Source organism: Peromyscus eremicus, chromosome 22, assembly GCF_949786415.1.
Source record: "Peromyscus eremicus chromosome 22, PerEre_H2_v1, whole genome shotgun sequence".
NCBI classification, from domain to species: domain Eukaryota; kingdom Metazoa; phylum Chordata; class Mammalia; order Rodentia; family Cricetidae; genus Peromyscus; species Peromyscus eremicus.
The window spans coordinates 8,451,210-8,469,586 of record NC_081437.1 but is presented as its reverse complement, the minus strand read 5'-3'; the positions used below and the strand labels follow the sequence as shown (position 1 = coordinate 8,469,586).

General features: G+C 41.9%; 1 protein-coding gene across 1 annotated transcript in view; it reads right to left on the bottom strand.

Moving 5' to 3' along the window:
* The window catches only part of Srbd1 (S1 RNA binding domain 1), a 175,153-nt gene that overhangs the window by 113,493 nt on the left and 43,283 nt on the right, over positions 1-18,377 (bottom strand). Inside the window, exons 12-14 of the mRNA XM_059248492.1 lie at positions 16,267-16,424; positions 11,645-11,735; positions 10,950-11,057 (exon numbers count right to left, since the gene is read on the bottom strand). Coding sequence (XP_059104475.1) covers positions 10,950-11,057; positions 11,645-11,735; positions 16,267-16,424 — 357 coding nt within the window. The remainder of the gene's footprint in view (positions 1-10,949; positions 11,058-11,644; positions 11,736-16,266; positions 16,425-18,377) is intronic.

Below are 18,377 nucleotides of genomic sequence, written 5' to 3'. Positions count from 1 at the left end.
GATGATGTCTTGGCCATCGGTGAGGCTTACAGCAATCAGAATTACCTACACGCAGTGGGATCTGCATATTACTCTCTCTCCTTCCAGATAATCATTAAAGCCTTTTATGTTACACTTAGCACATACGAGAGCAAACGTAAAAGCATCTGGGCCTTAAGCCTTAGTCTCTAAGAACAATTTTTGATATCCCCTCTTACACACATCCTTGGCTACTTATACTTTTTTCAGCTCTGTTTATGTCTTTGTAAAAGTCATGCTTGGCAGGAAGTCTGCAGTCAGTACATGTAAATTGGTTTTCACTTTTAGTTTCTATTTTTTTTTTCTTCCTAGTGGCAAAGCCCTGGAAGCCAATGTAGTCTATTCAGAACATGATGGAATATTTGCATAGAAAACAGCATGATTACATACATAAGAGCTAAATCAGATACTAAACACTAGCAGATGTCAAAAGAAAATGTTTGAATGTAAAAGAAAATGTGTTCCAATCTTAGTTTAAGCACAGAAAATTCAAACTCTTTTACAAAAAAAAAAATTACAGCATTCTTAATACACTGCTTAAAGCAATTACCTGATACATTTTAACGGACATAAGACTTGTTCCACGAGCCAATCACCCAAACAGTTTTGGTTTTCTACAATAACGATTTTATATTCTCTTTTGAATAAAATCCTACTCCAGAGTTCATCTCAGTTGGTCTACAAGCAGCCTTTTCTCTTGAAATGAAATCACAATAAACCCTGACGTGTCACTAACCAACGTGTTTAGGAAGTGTTCTGACATGAGGGATCTTACTGAGACAATTCTATCACTAATTTAAATTTCCAGGAACCCTTAGAAAGGGTCGTGGTTTGTGGTGGCACAGGTGCAGCCTAGCTGCCTTGGTCACATACATTGTGTTTTGTGAACTACTGACCTGTTTGCTTTCATAGCGAGCATCTTTTGTCATTTTATAAAGCAGCCCAAATTCTCCTTCTAAAAACTTCCCACCTGCTCATTAAAAAGTGCTGTTGGCCAACTATCCCTCTTAGCAGCCTTCAAGGTTTACAAGCTTTTAAAGAGTTGCTGGATTCCATATAGCAATGATTCTCAAACCTGTCTCACTGTGCCAGTAAAAATAATGAGCACACTGCATATCACAACCCAGTATCTAACCCATACATTCAAGCTAAGGCGTCATGAGATGATATTTGGCCTACTGCATAAGGTACACATTTTCTGTTCTTTTCAACTAAAATGGTTTTTAGCTATCACCAATGGACTGTAATCTACATTATGAAAAACATGGCTCTAGAGAGCTCGTATAATACGGCCAAATAAGAACAGATAAATTCATACATGCCTTCCCTCAGCTTAGGTGGCTTTCTGAAGACCACAAAGAGAGCATCTCCTCTACCTGAAACTTGTACTTCTTGCCCCTCTCTATACTCTTCCCTTGCTTTTAATTCTCCATGTGGAATACATGACTAATTCATGTACCGTGTGTGTGTGTGTGTGTGTGTGTGTGTGTGTGTGTGTGTGTGTATGTATCCATGCATATTTATATGTACGCTTTCCCCTCTAGAATAAAGCTTTCTAGCTTTCTAGATCAGTGGTTTTCAACCTTCCTAATGCTGTGACCCTTTAATACAGCTCATGTGTGGTGACCCCCAACCATAAAATTATTTCATTGCTACTTCATAACTGCAATTTTGCTATTGTTATGAATTGTAATGTAAGTATCTGATGTCCAGGATATCTGATATGTGACTCCCAAAGGGGTCTCGACCCACAGGTTGAGAACCACTGTTCTCGATAGAAGGTTCTTGGTGTTGTTTACTGCTCTCATTCATAGCATACAGAACTGTGCCTGTGAGTCTGGGTGCTGAGTGACATGTCCTGACCCATCATGAAATGTGTTTGTTAGGATAAAAGCTACAAAGCAATCAGAAACATTTGTCCTAAAACATGGCTGTATCTGGGTGTTAGGGAGAGAAACTGTCTTTAGAAGGAGGATGAAATGCTGCAGCTTTGGTTACACCAACATCTCAAGGGGAAGGGCATCCCACTCAACGCACGCCATGCCAGAGGTCTTCGTGCGGACAGTATCTGAGAGTCATCGTTGTTCCCTGGACTACGGAGACCCTTACAAACATGCTTTGGAGAAGCTGACCACTCCTCCAAGGACAAAGGAAGAAAAATATGGCAGAGAGGGCAAGATGAAGAAGAAACAGATTACTGCAAGCACAAGTTTATGAGAGAGGGACTCAAAAAAGAAACGGCTGGGCTCGGGAGACGTTAGGGGCCCTCCCTCCTTTGAGAGGAGGCAAGCAAGAATGATGGAATAAAATGGGCCTGGATGGCAAAGTATGTATGTTAGGCTTTCAAGAGATTCTGTCTAAGAGTCATGAGACACAAAATGATCCAGTAAAAGCAGTCGGAAGCCTGATCCCTAAATGGGTCACAACTGGCCCAATGGAGAAGACACCAAGTTTCCTAGTGGGCGGAATCTAAGCAAACAAGCAAAGAGAAAAATTCTCGAAAATACCTCATGAAAGACCAGTGATTATATTTGATCGACCCAGAGGGCCCAAGCTCCAGATTACAACCACCCCCACTTCCTAAACGCATTTTTTATTTTCCTATCCCTGTAAATTCTGAGGCCATCACTTACAGGGATGAAGCTACTGAGACTGGAACAGAAAAGGAACACCAAGAAAAAGAGGTAAGGCCAAACGCCAATTCCTACACTAGTGTTTTCTGGAGGGAAGCAGACCTGCCATAGAACTAACTCATCAACCATGGAGCTCCAGTGATTATGGTAAAGAACATTTCAGTTGCTGACATGAGGTGGTTCTAATGACTGAGAAAGCCTGAAAAAGCTCTGCTAGGCACCCATTATTCAGCCAGGGATGACCCTGAATTCATTCAGACAAGTTAATAATGATTGGGATTTGGTAGAGGGGCTCCCTCCACACCCCTCCTTGAGTCTAGCTGATTAAACTCAAACTTGGGTTCGAAAATACTTGTAGCATGAGCAAATATATAAATAAAACAGCTAGAAAAATCTAGTAGAATATGAATGCCAATCTCTGAGTAATAGATTACAAAATAGTTTTGTTTTCCTTTGCATTTTCTGAGTTTAAAAAAACAACTTTTATTTGAACATAATTATGAAATGAAAAAATTTTAAACTGCCAGAGAACAAAAGCTATGACTTTTCTTTCTGGGCAGTATGAAAGATTACACACCCGTGTTAACCTGCTACTTAAACTAAAAGTCATAAACAAAATCCACCATCTAAAAGGCATCTATGAGTCAGCATGAAAGGAAGTCTCACACTGAGGAGATGAAGTACATGCAGAAAGGTCTCTTTCTGAAGCTTATGGCTGAGAGCAGGTGCTGAACTGTGAATTTTTTTCTGAAGCTTGTGGCTGAGAGCAGTGCTGAACTGAGTGAATTTCATGTTCTAGCTTCAGGGCTTCACAAACCCCAATAAATAGACAAAATCTGGGGTCCACCAAAGGTGCTAACTAGAGATTTCTCCCCCTAGAAAGCTGGGACCCAAAAGGGTTAAGCCCTTGGTATGATGATAAAACAGAAATTAATTCATTATATCCTGTATCCGAGATCACAGTGAAAACACTGTCTCAAACCTTGTCCCAGACATCACTGAATCTAGAGCCCTAAGTCAGCTCTCCAGTTTGCAGGCTAAATTCATGCTACCTGGGTGGTCAGAAAAAACAAACAAACAAACAACCCTCAAGCTGACCCCAACTAGCATTGTCTACAGGAGTCAACAGAAGCAAATGCAAATCTTTGAAAATACACACAATCAATCCAGGCCTCGGTGAATTCCCACAGAAAAAGCCCCTGGAAACCAGGATTTGCAGTAGAAACTGAACAGCAAAGGAAACAAAGAACCACAAAGAACCAGTAGTTAGGACAGACGGTAGAGACTGACTTACCCTCATACAACTAGGAAACACCACGCTTGCCATGACTAAGGAGACACAGGCAAGCCTAGGAACATGTTCATGAGGAACTAAAACCTGCAAGCAATATCAAGCAGGTGTGAGAAAAGTAGACCATTAGAGAGGAAACCCAGAAGTGAAATGAAAAATTAAAAATCAATTCTTTAAGCACTCAATGACAGATTTAATGACCCTTACTAAAACTAAAATTTCAGCTGGGTGGTGGCGGTGTTCGCCTTTAATGCCAGCACTTAGGAGGCAGTGGCAGGCCAGCCTGGTGTATGGAGTAAGTACCAGGTTGGCCAGGGCTACACAGAGATACTCTATCTTGAAAAACAAACAAACAAATTGATAGATTGAATTTCTGGACTTCATCAAAATTAAACTATTTTGCTATCCCCAAAAGTCTATCGAAAAGGGAAAAAAAGCCAAAATTAACATATATCTTATTAAACATACCTAATAATGGAATTTAATACTATCATTAAGCAACAGGATGTGTGTATACATGTACAAATGTACCTCAATGCACATGTGGAAGCTGGAGAACAAACTGCAGGAATTGGATCTTTCTTTCTACTCCATGGGGCCCAAAGAGCAAACTCAGGTTGCCAGGCTTGGCAGCAAGCACCTTTACCTACTCAATGAGCCAATCCATGGCATCCCAACACCCACACCAAGCTGCTCGAAACTCCCTGTAAGTCCAGTTCCAGAGGATCCAATGCCCCGCTGTAGCCTCCATGGGTACCATCACACATAAGTCACATACACACAGAGAGACACACAAATTAATTTAAAAAAATAAATCTTTAAAATTTAAGTAAGTAAACAAAATTCAAAGTATCAGTAACACAGCTAGACAGATAGGGTTCAGGGAGGCAAAAAAAGAAAAAAGTGTGTAAAGCAGCCTTGACTTGGGAGCAATGGCACAATGAGATATTTCATAATTAAAAAGAAAAAAAAAAAGCTTATTTTCTTCCGATTAGCTCTAATCCTTTGAATGCCCAAATGTGTAATGTTTCTAAACAACAGAGCCCTCGTTGGCCAGTGATTTAGGAAGAGGAGAAATGTAGTGCAGAGAGGACCTAGCACACTGGCTCTGCTGTCCCAGCATTCCTCACTCAGGAACAATGGTGAGGGGCTTCCTCAGATCTTCGTTCCAGCGCTAGAATGTCCTCGGTATGTATCGCAAGTGTATGGAAATGTCTTAAGAACAAATTCATTTTAAAAATCTTTATTCCATTACTAGAACGTGTTCCAAAGAAATAAAGGTATGTGCAAAAACCTAAGCATGAAATACTTGCTTTAGCTTCATTTCAAATGATCATAATTAGAAAACCTCAGCTGTCAAGTAAGGAATGACCACAGTTGGCTGTAGTCACACAAAAGTGCATCGGTAGTGATGTGTAAATGTTGTGGGGCATGCTGACTGGCATAGAAAGATGACAGCATACGGAGAAACAGCACAGGAAACATACAGTGGGCAATCCTTCTCATAACATTAGAAACCACATACATACGAAAAATAGAATCTAAGACATAAATTACATTTTAGGCAATGGATATGAAATCCTACCACACAGTCACATTTGCTAGCTAGTCTGTAGTAACATGTACTTTTAATTTCTTTTTTTTTTTTTTAAATTGACTTTTTCATCTTAAAGTCTTTTATTTATTCCCCAAGTGAGCTAACCTTTTAAGGCCCATCCAATTCCCTATAATTGCTAGAGTTTCTGGAAGGAACACCAACTTACCTCAAGCAAAAAAGTTATGATTCCTTAAATTATGTTTTCCTCCTGTAAAAAGTTGTTAGCCCACTGAAATGAAAAGAAGAGCGCACTTCGGTGCATGTTTCCCACGTCTTCCACCAGGGCTTTCCTCCAGTGTGATCTGGCCACTTCTGTCCCTCACTAAGCAGGCCTAGTCTACATCTAACCTCCAAACCACATCCCCAGACCTGGCTACAGCATCTCTCTTCTCCCTCCCATCACGCACTGTACTTTCTTAATCCATTCCAACTCTGGCTAATAAAAGTGCTCACTGGGAAGCAAGACTAGTTATTTCTTCTTTTTGAGATCCGCCTGCTAACATCCGTGCATACAGTAAAGCTTTTAGGACAGAGACATAAACACCAAGTCAAACAACAGCACAAACTGTTCTGCATTTCTAGACACCAGGCTTGGAGTGACTCATGTATCTGTGATGCTCCAAAAGATACACAATGCTGTGAGTTAGAGCAATCTTCAGCTAAAGCTTGCCAACTGGAGATGAAAATGTAAAACAGCAAACACTAAATATTAGCTCCAGTTAGTTCACAATTCAATTATACAACTCTACCATATCATCATTTTATTCCCAAAATCAACATCTATCTTTAAGAAAATATTAAGTCTATAAAACCCTAAATGCTCAAAAATGTATGTATTTTTTTTCTTGAGACAGGGTTTCTCTGTGTAGCTTTGGAGCCTGTCTTGGATCTCACTCTGTAGCCCAGGCTGGCCTCAAACTCACAGAGATCCGCCTGGCTCAGCCTCCCGAGTGCTGGGATTAAAGGCGTGTGCCACCACCACCACCACCACCACCACCACCACCACCACCACCATCTGGCTAAAAACATAAAATGTTTTGATGCTGACATGACACTTTATGGGACAGGTCCTGGTTAAAGCATAAGCACATTATTTTAGGCTTTGTGTATAAGGTATATGTAGAACATAAAAAAGCCTTGTGTTTGAGTCCTAATCACAAGATATGTCAATATATAGGGATATATCCCAAAATTTTAAAAACATCCAAAATTTAAACACATCTAGTCCCAAGCATTTTAGAAAAGAGATATTTCAACCTATAATAAGTCAATAGTCTTGAGATTTAGCTGATCAAAACAGTTTAATGCTTACTATTAATAAGTATGAATAAAGTCTATAACAGGCTACAGTAGGTAGGTACCTTGCTGCTCGAGCATGAGGACCTGAGTGCAGATCCCTAGCATTCATGTAAAAGCCACGCAGAATGGCACGTGCCTGTAGCCCCAGTGCCAGGCTGGATGGAGACAGGGGAATCCCAGGGATTTGCTACCTGCCGTATCCATCCCAGTGTCTAGCTCCAGGTTTAGTGAGAGTCAAAGTCTCAAAACATGGAGTGGTCAGATAGATGGTTCGGCCGTTAAGAGCACTTGTTGGTCTTGCAGAGGTCAATTCCCAGCACCCACATGGCAGTTCAGAATATCTGTAACTATCTCCGGGGATCCAATGCCCGCCTGTGGTCTCTGTGAGCACTGCAGGCATGGTGGGAGCACACACCAGCAGAACACCACACACAGAGAATTGAATGAAGAGGGAGGGAGGGAGGGAGGGAAGGAGGGAGGGAGGGAGGGAAAAAGGTGGAGAATAAGGGCAAGACCCCTAACACTGACCTATGACATCCACATATGCATGCATGGATGTGTACACACACGTGCATGCACATACACCCCCCCCCCACACACACACACATGAGATTTAGGTTTATCCAGGTAGACCTACAAGTAATGAGCTTAATATGAAGGCGTTAGAACATGATCCCTTGATTTGAGGACATGTCAGCAAAGTAAACACTTGCTGCATACACATGAACACAATGTCTCCCAAGGGCTGAGCCATTTCTACATTGTACCATTGTTATAAAAAGGGAAGCGATATCTTTTGCCAAAAAATATAGCAGTATAACATTAGAAAATAATTATGTGACACTATAACATGAAAGGAAATAAACAGTCAACATTAAAAACAAGTGCCTAGGAGACGTGGTGGTGTGTGCAGCAGAGCTCTGTTCCGTCTGCTGGTCCTTACTCACCACTGTTCACTCCTGCTGAGCAACAAGTCAGTCAGGAAGCCGAGCCACAGCCACGGCTTTTAAAGATACCAGAAAGATGCCCAGGGAACCCGAGGTGGCAATTCACCCTCAGCAGCCTCAATGTGAAGTCCTGGAGAAGCTGTGAGCCAACTTATCAGAGGCACAAAGGAGAAGAATGTGAAAGTGAAAGAAACCAGTGCACATGCCTACCCAGACACCCAGAAGCACTACAAGAAAAACACCTTGTGGGGAAGTGCTGGGGAATGTTATTTTAACTAGGCAAAGATATGCTACATTTGTTTATGTTGCATTTATTTAACAATGGAAGGATGTGTGTTTAAATATATAAAGATGTGCTACATTTGTTGCACCTTGCCTGCCTAAGGCATCTGATTGGTCTAATAAAAAGCTGAACAGCCAATAGCTAGGCAGGAGAGGGGTAGGTGGGGCTGGCGGGCAGAGAGAATAAATAGGAGGAGAAATCTAGGCTCCAGAGGAAAGAGAAAGAGGAGGGAGATGCCCGGGGCCAACCAGCCAGGCAGCCACAAAACAGACAGACAGACAGGGAAGAAGCAGGAAAGTAAGACAGACAGAAGGAAGGAAAGAAAAGTAACAAGCCCTAAGGCACAAGGTAGATGAAGAGAAACAGGTTAATTTAAAAGAGCTAGCCAGAATCAAGCCGACACTAGGCTGAGCATTCATAACTAATAAGGCTCCATGTCATGATCTGGGAGCTGGTTGGTGGCCCAAAAGAAAGCCAGGTACAGTGAAGGTTCCAAGACACAGGACTATATCCAAATGAGAACCCACAAGTGACCACTCATGAATTTTCAGTGACATGTCCAACTTTAAATGTAAGTGACCAATTGAATCCCAGTTAAATTCTGCCACTTGGATCCAGTTTAATTTTCCCCCTTGGGTAGTTACGATTTGAACCCCTGGATGATTTCCCCGGGTACGGAGAAGTATTGGGGTTTACAAAGTGTCAAGGGTGGGGACAGAATACAGGAGAGGAGGTGAGTGGTTACACAGTGTAAGGCAGGATAGAAGTCAGGGCACCTCCTGACTTGTGGCGGCACACTCAGATAAAAAGCACTGGAACGGTGGATAAGGATGTACTAGAGGCTTCACTATGATGTTCTGGAAAGATTCAAAGGCAGATGATAAGGATCTGACAAGATTACAGAAATACAGGAGGGAAAGCACAAAAAATGACAGACAGAGCAAGCACGGAGACAAATGAGAGTCACACGAGGTGAGGAACCAGGTCTCCGCAGACACTTCGAACTGGCCAATGACAACCAACTGAAATCAAAGCTGGTTCTCCTCCAGCACTCACTGTAAATTCTGATTAGACATCTGCAGCACTTAAAGATAGAGGGCTGGCACACAGATTCCACCAGAACACTAGGGAGTAACAGTCACGACAAAGAGAGCTGGCATAATAACCGGAAGATGAGTCAACTACAGGACAGACACCTCACTACCCCATACGAAGATTCAAAACTACCCATGAGTTTCCAGTTTTCTGAAGAGGGATGGCAGAAATGAAGAGGGAGCGGCACACTACAGACGTGTCAGGGCATAGGCATTCTCATACCGTGTAATAGAAGTGCACATTTCTACAGTGTCTCTGGAATACAGCTTGGTACATGAGCAACACCGCAAATCCATGTGCCTCATACTTCTACTAACTTACACATCTCAACTAGTACATATACAAACGGCTTATCATTAATTATGGCTGTTTAAACATCACTGATTTTTACTCCATCAAGTTTAATGAATCCAGATTTGTGTGACCTCGTGGTTCTTAAACATCACTGATTTTTACTCCATCAAGTTTAATGAATCCAGATTTGTGTGACCTCGTGGTTCATTTTGCCTAATACATACTAAAGTTCAATGAAGCAAATTCAGTACATATTCACTACTTTTCTCTTGGCAGTTTTGAGGCAGGGTCTTACAGATACCGTCCTGTATCAGCCTCCCCATGCTGGGATTGCTGGTCTATACCAACATTCCCAAGATGTATAGAAAATCATTACACCTATTCCTGGATATTTATATCAGATTAAGATGAACAGGTAAGAATGAAATGGGCTGTAATAAACAGAACCAGCTACGTCCAGGGGATTCAGTCAGCTTCTCAAAGTCCTGGTGCCCTTTGCAGTTTTCAGAATAAGGAAGACGTGCAGGCTGCCCAAGCCAAGTGAACAGCGGCAGAGGGGAGAGACTCAAAGGCACTTCTCAGTCTGCTTCTTTCCTGAACCACATTCCCACGGCACGCTCACTTCCCCTGGCCTTCTTCCAAGCCTGTTCGTTACCCTGCGTTTACTTCCTGGCTTATTTTGACTGCACTCTCAACACACAGGTTACTAGCCCCTCCGCTCAGCCCTTCTTAAGTGAACCCTAGAATTCTTCTTGTGGGAGGTTTGCTTTTATTTGCTTTGCTGATCCTGTCTGTGCCCTTCTCAACTGTTCTGTTATGGGACTTCTCACCAAGCAGAAGCGAGTGGCCTTAGAGAATGCCTCCTTCAGTACTAGCCACCTCTCTCTCCCAGAACTGAACCTTAGGACTCACTACCCACTGGAAGGGTAGACTTAGCTATCTGAGGCCCAGAGAGAAAGAACAAAACACTGAAAAAGGAAAGCAGAACTCTGAAATACAGGGCCAGGCCTAAGCAGCAGGAGACTAATTCATAGCAACTCCCCAGTCAACTCTCCACCTGTCTGGAATGGGAACGCTTCAGGAAGAGAAATGAGAATGAAGCATCGGAAACACTTCCATCGGCAACAGTTACCACGGCTCTCAGTTCTAGGGGACAATGGTTCAACGTGCTGGCAGAAGGGTAAGCTACCCACGGTCAGCGGTTGCTAACTTGGTACTCCACCATACTCATTAGTTAACACTTAACCAGAGTCCTCATATCAAGAACAGTCTGGGAGACTCCACGGGAGTAAACTGAGCTCTGATAGGCTGAGGCTATGAGAGCTTGCAGGGCCCTGCCCTGTTCTAGTCATTCCTGCAACAGTCCTATTAACAGTAAGAGGCAGTTTGGGAGGCAACAAGACATAGGCTTTCAAAGGAAGGGAAAACACATGACAAGGAGTCTGAGAAGTCCCCACACCCTCCAAGAAGGCAAGTCTCCTACTGTCCTCACCAGTAAACGACATCCAATGGTGCAAAATAATTCCTCATTATCAGGTCAGCAAAGTACGCTTCAGTTTCCCGGCAGGCAGTTCCATTTCCAATCACCACTGTGCTGCAGCTTCAAGGGAGAGACAGAACGAAACCTGAATGAGTTCAAGGCCACTCTGAAACCAACCCAAGAAAGTGTACGGAATGAACAGTGCTCAACACGACTCTTATCCTGCATCTACCTGTGCAACCTCTCCACTGCGCTAGACGAACATATCGCCCTGTGTTTGGGAAGAGGGAAGGAGAGGAACGGTTTACTGTCATCTTAACAACAGACAGGCAGCGGTTTTCTTGTCTACAAAAAGCCAAACTAAACAGAAGTAAACTCATGCTCACTCCAAACCATAATCAAGACATACAACTAAATCATACAATGTTAATTTCTGAAGTTCCTAACTAATACAATATCCCTTCTTCAGGGGAGAAAGTAAGGGAGGGAGGAGGGTGTGGGGAGGATTTCCCAGGTACCCACATCATCACCTCTACTGGAGAGAGGGCAAAGCACTTCCCTACTGTCTCCACGTATGAGTTGTCCACCAAATGGCCCAGCATTGTGCACCAGGTCCTTCTCCCTAGGCATTCCCCTTAACTCCACACTCCAAATTAGGAAGCTCAAAGGGACCTATGATGGCTGAGGCACTAAAGTAATTTTCTTACTTGAAATCCAGCAAAAGCCTCTTGATCTTCTCTGCCTCTCGGAAGCCTTGTCCACAGTGCAAATAAACCACATCAGTATGAAGAATCTGACCTTAAAAGGAGGGTGGGAGGGTTGTAAAAAGACATTTGCAAACTATAACTCACTACTGTTTCTATTAAGCAAGTCTCAACAGAAAATGGAACTGGCTTATCTTTTAAAATAAGGGTCTGTGAAATGTCTCAGAAGGTAAGTATGCTTGCCACCAAGCCTGACACCCTTGGTTGGATCTGGGACCCACACAGTGGAAGAAGAGAAAGGACTGCCTCAAGCTGACTTCTGACCGCCATGAACAAGTGTTGAAGCACACATTCACACAAATTAAAATGTAAAAAAGATCATGACAATGCAGTCTGAATCATTCACATTCACTCTATCAGGCTCTCCTAGGGATTCAAAAAAAGCTGTCACTTCCAAAGTAAAAGAACTCCCCTGTTGCACACAAACTATTTCTAGTTGGATACTCTGCTACAGCACCTACTGACAGAGAACTGACAATACACAGCCTCTACAGACCAGGCTCGGTTACACTATTTTTTTTCTTTTCAGTTGCTGATGGATAAACTTGTTTATTCTATTTCTTTGATCTGTGTATTTAAGAACTTCAGGCTTTTTCTATCTTGCATTATACATAAAGTGTTTTATTTTTAAATAAAAATTTTTAGTTGAAATAAAAAGTTTCTGGGTGATCACTCAATGAACAGAAATAAATGAGCTAACACAATGGGGAGTTAGTAAAAGGGTCATAGGATAGTCACCAAGAAAGTAGAGGGTAAGAAATGAGTAATACGGGCTGGAGAGACGATTCAGTGGTTAAGAGCACTGACTGCTCTTCCAGAGGTCCTGAGTTCAATTCCCAGCAACCACATGGTGGGTGGCTCACAATCGTCAGTAATGGGATCTGGTGCCCTCTTCTGGCCTGCAAGGACACATGTAGGCAGAAGACTGAATACATAATAAATAAATAAAGCTTAAAAAAAGAGAAAGAGAGAAATGAATAATATAATCCAGCACTAAGAAGGCTGAGCTATGGAGACTGCTACAAGCTCCAGGCCAGCTACCCTCACCAAAACTAGTTAATGAAAAAAGGGGGAAGAAGGAAGTGTAACAGAAAGGATCAATGAAATTTCAAGTTAAATATTTGTAAGAAACAATGCTTTCAACAGTAGCAATTAAGAAAAGGAAGATACAAATATATTACAAATAAAGAAGCTACATGACCAGGCTACAACGTTTAAAAAGAAAGGAGACTCAGAGCAAATGAAAAAGAAATTCTGAACCAAACCTTATCAACACAGACTGAGACAACATTTGTGTTTCACATTCTAGGAACAACTAAGCACAATACTGCAAACTCATCTATTGACAGGTCCAGAAGGCAGCATGGCCAAGTTGAAGTTCTCTTGAAAACAAGTGTAATCTTACATGTTCAAAACAAAACAAAATACCCAGCTGGGCCAGAATCCCAGGACTCTGAAAGCTAAGGTAGGAAGGTCTCATCTGGGGTTACATAGAGAGTTTAAGGCTAGCCTGGGCTACACAGTGAAGTCTTGTTTCAAAAATAATAAGGAAAACACCTAAATACTGTAACTTATCACAGTGGTACAGTAAGGGACAACATCTCAGTGGATACAGGAAAAATACTGAGATTGTCAATTCTTCCCACATGTGGGGAAAATTAATAACAGAAATGACAACTAGAAAAACAGAAAGCAAAACCCCACGGCTGTAATTTTCAACAAAGGTAACAATCCCCACAAAACCACACACTCAGGCGGGTGGGAGTGACAGAGCATGGCTAGAAGACCTCCACGAGAGGCATCTGAGGACCGAGCAGAGAGAGCAACAGAGGATGCGGGGGCCCAAGGAGGAGCTCCCATACTGGAGAGCACAAGAGCCAGGCTGACAAGGAGTGGACACCGGCACAGACCCGGTACAAAGGCTGCCCGGTGACATTCTGAAGACAGAAAACCTCCTCCTCCTGGACTCCAGAAGCTAAGGGAAGAGGAAGTATCAGAGTGAAAACAAAGAGCTGGAACCCGATCTACACTGGGCAAGCCAAGCTCAGAATGCAAAGGACTCGCATTGAAGACGAGAATGCAGCAAAGAAGCCCATTCCAGAACCCATCAGGTCCACTCTCCACCCCGCGACAGCTGGCTTTTCTAATGACTTGAGCAAACAGAAGAGAAAGCTGTTGTTGTTTTTCCAAGAAAGTTAGTTTTAAACACCAAGAAGCCTGTCCCGACCCAGCTCACCTTCTTGAAACTACCTGAACTGTAACTTTGTGTAAAACTGAGTGAAACAAAAGGATGATAGACAAAGTGTACACACAAATATTTTTATTTTAAAGCAGAAAATAAAAGTGTAGCATAATATGCCCACAAAACAGAGCAAGACAGATGAAAATGAGATTTAAAAAAATAATATTATAGAAACTGTGAGTGTAATACATAGCAGAATTGTAAAACCACATGAATGAAATAGCAAGAATTCATTTCATGTGGAAGAAAAAGCAAGTTCTGGACTCGGCAGCATATGTACCAACTCTGGACAACATGGAGAAGGCCAGCGGAAGAGAAGAAAGCACTCCAGAAATGGAAACCCAGCCTGAGGCCCACAGAACAGATGTCCTCGGAGAAACAAAGCAAAGAGATATAAAAGACAAAATTAAAAGTGAAGACACTTACCATAGAATTATAATGTATAACTACGTATCAAAGAGAAATTCTAAAACTATAAAAAACTAGATAAAGAACTCAAACAAATGGATTTAACAATAAATTAGAGAAGGCTGGAAGATTACTAATCAGTAGAAAAATAAGTAAAACATTAAAAAAACAGAAGAAAAAATGAGAGATATAATAATAAACTGGCATCTGAAACGGAATTCATGAAGACACTGAATACCACACAAAAACTTTGAAAATCACAGAGAAATGTTAGCACCAGAAGGAAAAGCACATTACTTTTATTTATTTGTATTCATTATTTATTTGTTTGTTTGTTTGTTTTTTGTTTTGTTTTGGTTTGGTTTTTGGTTTTTTGTTTTTTTTTTTCTTTTTGAGACAAGGTTTCTCTGTGTAGCCCTGGCTGTCCTAGAACTCACTCTGTAGACCAGGCTGGCCTTGAACTCACAGAGATCTGCCTGCCTCTGCCTCTGCTGGGCTAGGATATTCCTTTTAACGGGAACACTTATAAGATTCTGTGCTCATTAAAGAGGGTAAAAAGGTATCGGCCAAAAAAAAAAAAAAGGCAACAATATCTTTAACTACCAATTAATCAATCTAGCCATAAAAAAAAATCTTAAATGAAAACAAAAGCAACTTTTCAGACAAAAACTGAGAAAATTTTTTATCAACTAACTCACATCAAAAATGACAACACAGGCCGGGTGGTGGTGGCCCACGCTTTTAATCCCAGCACTTGGGAGGTAGAGCCAGGTGGATCTCTGTGAGTTCAAGGCCAGCCTGGGCTACAGAGTGAGTTTCAGGAAAGGCACAAAGCTGCACAGAGAAACCCTGTCTTGAAAAACCAAAAAAAAAAAAAAAAAAAAGACAACATAGGGCTGGAGAGATGGCTCAGAGGTTAAGAGCACTTGGTGCTCCTCCAGTGGTCCTGAGTTCAATTCCCAGCAACCACGTGGTGGCTCACAACAATCTAAAGTGAGATCTGATGCCCTCTTCTGGTATAAAGTCAACAAAGCACTCATATACATAAAATAAATAAATATTTTTTAAAAAAAGACAACATAGAAGCCAGCATGTGGTGGTGCACACCTTTAATCCCAGCACTCAGGAAGCAGAGGCAGGCAGATCTCTATGAGTTCCAGGACAGCCAGAGTTACACAGTGAAACCCTGCCTCAAGAAAAGAAACATGGAATTTTCAGGCAATATGAAGATGTTCTCAAAAGAGAACACAGAAATGCAGAAAGAAAAGTCACAGGCAGGTAACTATATGGGACAGGAAAAAAAGTTTAACTAAACATTCACAGCTGTAAACATCTGATAATTATGTATATGTATTTACCATGTACACATATGTAATTATCATATGATATACATAATTAGAATATATCATAAAGAACTAAAGTTGATAAGAGCTAAAAGTTCAAGTGTGAGCAGCCGGGGTTCTATATAGCTCAGCTGGGAGAATGCTGGCCTAGCATGCCCTGGGTCTGAAGCCCAGCACCACATGTGCAGGGTATGATGGCCCACCTACAGTCCCACACTCAGGAGGTAGAGGCAGAAGATTCGCGAGTCAGTGTTCTCCTTAGTTACTGAGAGAGTGCAGGGCTAGCCTGGGATATACCAAACTGGCAAAAAAAAAAAAAAAAAAGAAAAAAAGGAGTTCAGGTCTGACCCTAGTTAATGCTCAATATATTTCTCTCCACTAACACACAGGGAAAATGATGGTCTGTGAGAATTCTGATCCAGACATAAGGGAAACACCCTGATTCCCATTGCCCCATGAGAAAACAATTTCTAAGCCTCAAAAACAAACATTATTTCCAAATCTTCACGAAATTTATGAAGTGAAACTTAGGTTCAATCCCCAAAGTCTTCTATTTCAAGCTGAAGACTTACTGGTAGGAGAAATGATGGCCAGTTTGCATCCGTGTTTGTAACCAGGATCCACTCCCATCAAGGTGCGCCCTGGAACAGGACTCGTTAAAAGCAGCTGGCGGAGATTCTGTCCAAACGTCAGCACCGATTGCTTCTCTGCGTCTGATGACAGTTTGGCTCTTAGAAATGCAGGGGGGGGGGGCACAAAAAATACTTAGTTTTTCACTCATCCAAATTTTCATTCCAGAAAAAGAGCACCGTTTGTTTTGTGCAGTGAGTCCTGGGGTAAACATCCATCCCTGAGTTACACTGAGTCTACCTTTCCTAACCATGGCAGCATGACACCATCAACAATTCTGAAACAAACTGTCTGAGCTTCCTCTATCTTCTCTAGCTGCCCTGTCATACACAAGTCATGAGTTAAATATGCATGTACATACATGAAAAAGAGCCTGTAAAGATTTGCAAGTCAAATTAGAGCTTATCAGATGATTAAAAATATAAACAAAACAAGAAGGATAAGGCCTTGAGTGAGTTCCAGGAAAGGCACAAAGCTACACAGAGAAACTCTGTCTTGAAAAACAAAAAACATAGCCGGGCGGTGGTGGCGCACGCCTTTAATCCCAGCACTCGGGAGGCAGAGCCAGGCGGATCTCTGTGAGTTCGAGGCCAGCCTGGGCTACCAAGTGAGTTCCAGGAAAAGGCGCAAAGCTACACAGAGAAACCCTGTCTCGAAAAACCAAAAAAAAAAAAAAAAAAGAAAAACAAAAAACAAAACAAACAAACAAAAAACAAAAAGATTGTTCTCATCTTCTCTAATATTTCACTGTAATTATCTGATTTCTGCAAAACAAGATAAAAAGTATCATTACAAGTATTTCTAAGTCTTCCTTTTGAGCTTCATTTATTGTGAAATCACTGGTTGGCAGTCCTTTCAAGGAGTCAAAATTGGTTTAAGAGATACAAAGGTGAAAGGCCATATGGCTGCCCTGGAGACCACTGCATGATGGAAGAAGCAGAACAAAAAACGGGAAAGACTGAATCACTGGGGATGCTAGGCTTACTAGGGACCTAGCCAGGAGCAGCTCAGGTGAACGAGAGCTACACAAATAAAGGTAGCACAGTAGAGGGATGGCCTGGAGAAGACACTGCACACAACCAAAGTGGCCCAGGAGGTTCACAGCTCTTTGGAGAAAAAGAAAGTGATTTCACACTCTAAGAGAAAAAGAAATAGCAAGGACATAATAACTGAAGAACGAGATAAACCCCATGGCCCCAGGTCACCAGGCTCTTCTGAAGAGTGTCAAGTTTCCCTTGGGCACACAGACCTACATGAGGATCTTCCGTAGACAGACGACTGTGAAGTAATGAGGTAGGATTTTTAGATGGTCATGTGGGGCAGCGAGATGGCTCATTGGGTGAAGTAGCTGCCAAGCAGCCATGAGGGTCTGACTCAGGTCCTCAGCACTCACGTAAAAACCCAGGCATGTTGGCTGAAGACATGCACAGTAACCATAGCCCGGAACAGAAATGAAGTATTAATATAAACAAAACGAACAAAAACCATGGAAATCAATGTTTCTATCTTTAGGATAAATTTCTTCTGAATTAAAGAAACATACTATTTTTCTTCAAAGTCAACAGTAGAGCCATCTCTGCCTACCCTCCTCAGCTGCTGTTCCGTGGGTATTTCTAAGGAGACCCAGCTCTGGGCAATGTCTGCAAACTAACTAGGAACTGAAAGAAACTATATTGCTCTACCACAGGCGTTTTAAAAGGGGAACATGCTCTTGTTTATCCACAATGCAAATCAAAAAAGGACTGTGTCCTACAGAATCCCACACACTGCTTAGTTGAAACAAAATCATTCAAAGCAAAATGTCAAAATACCACTGGATGTTGAATGAAACATGAAAAACACCAGGAAAGAAAAAGAAGTATCACACCGAAATTTCACATAAGATTGTTTTCCCCTTCAAAATAGAATGAATGACTTGCTACATACTCATGGCGACTGAAGTTGGGATTCTAGCACCCACATAACAAGCCAAGTGTCTTGAAATGCCTTCACCCCAGCTACACCCAAGCAAGGTGTAGACAAGTATATCGCTAAGGCCTGCTGGCTTCCAGCC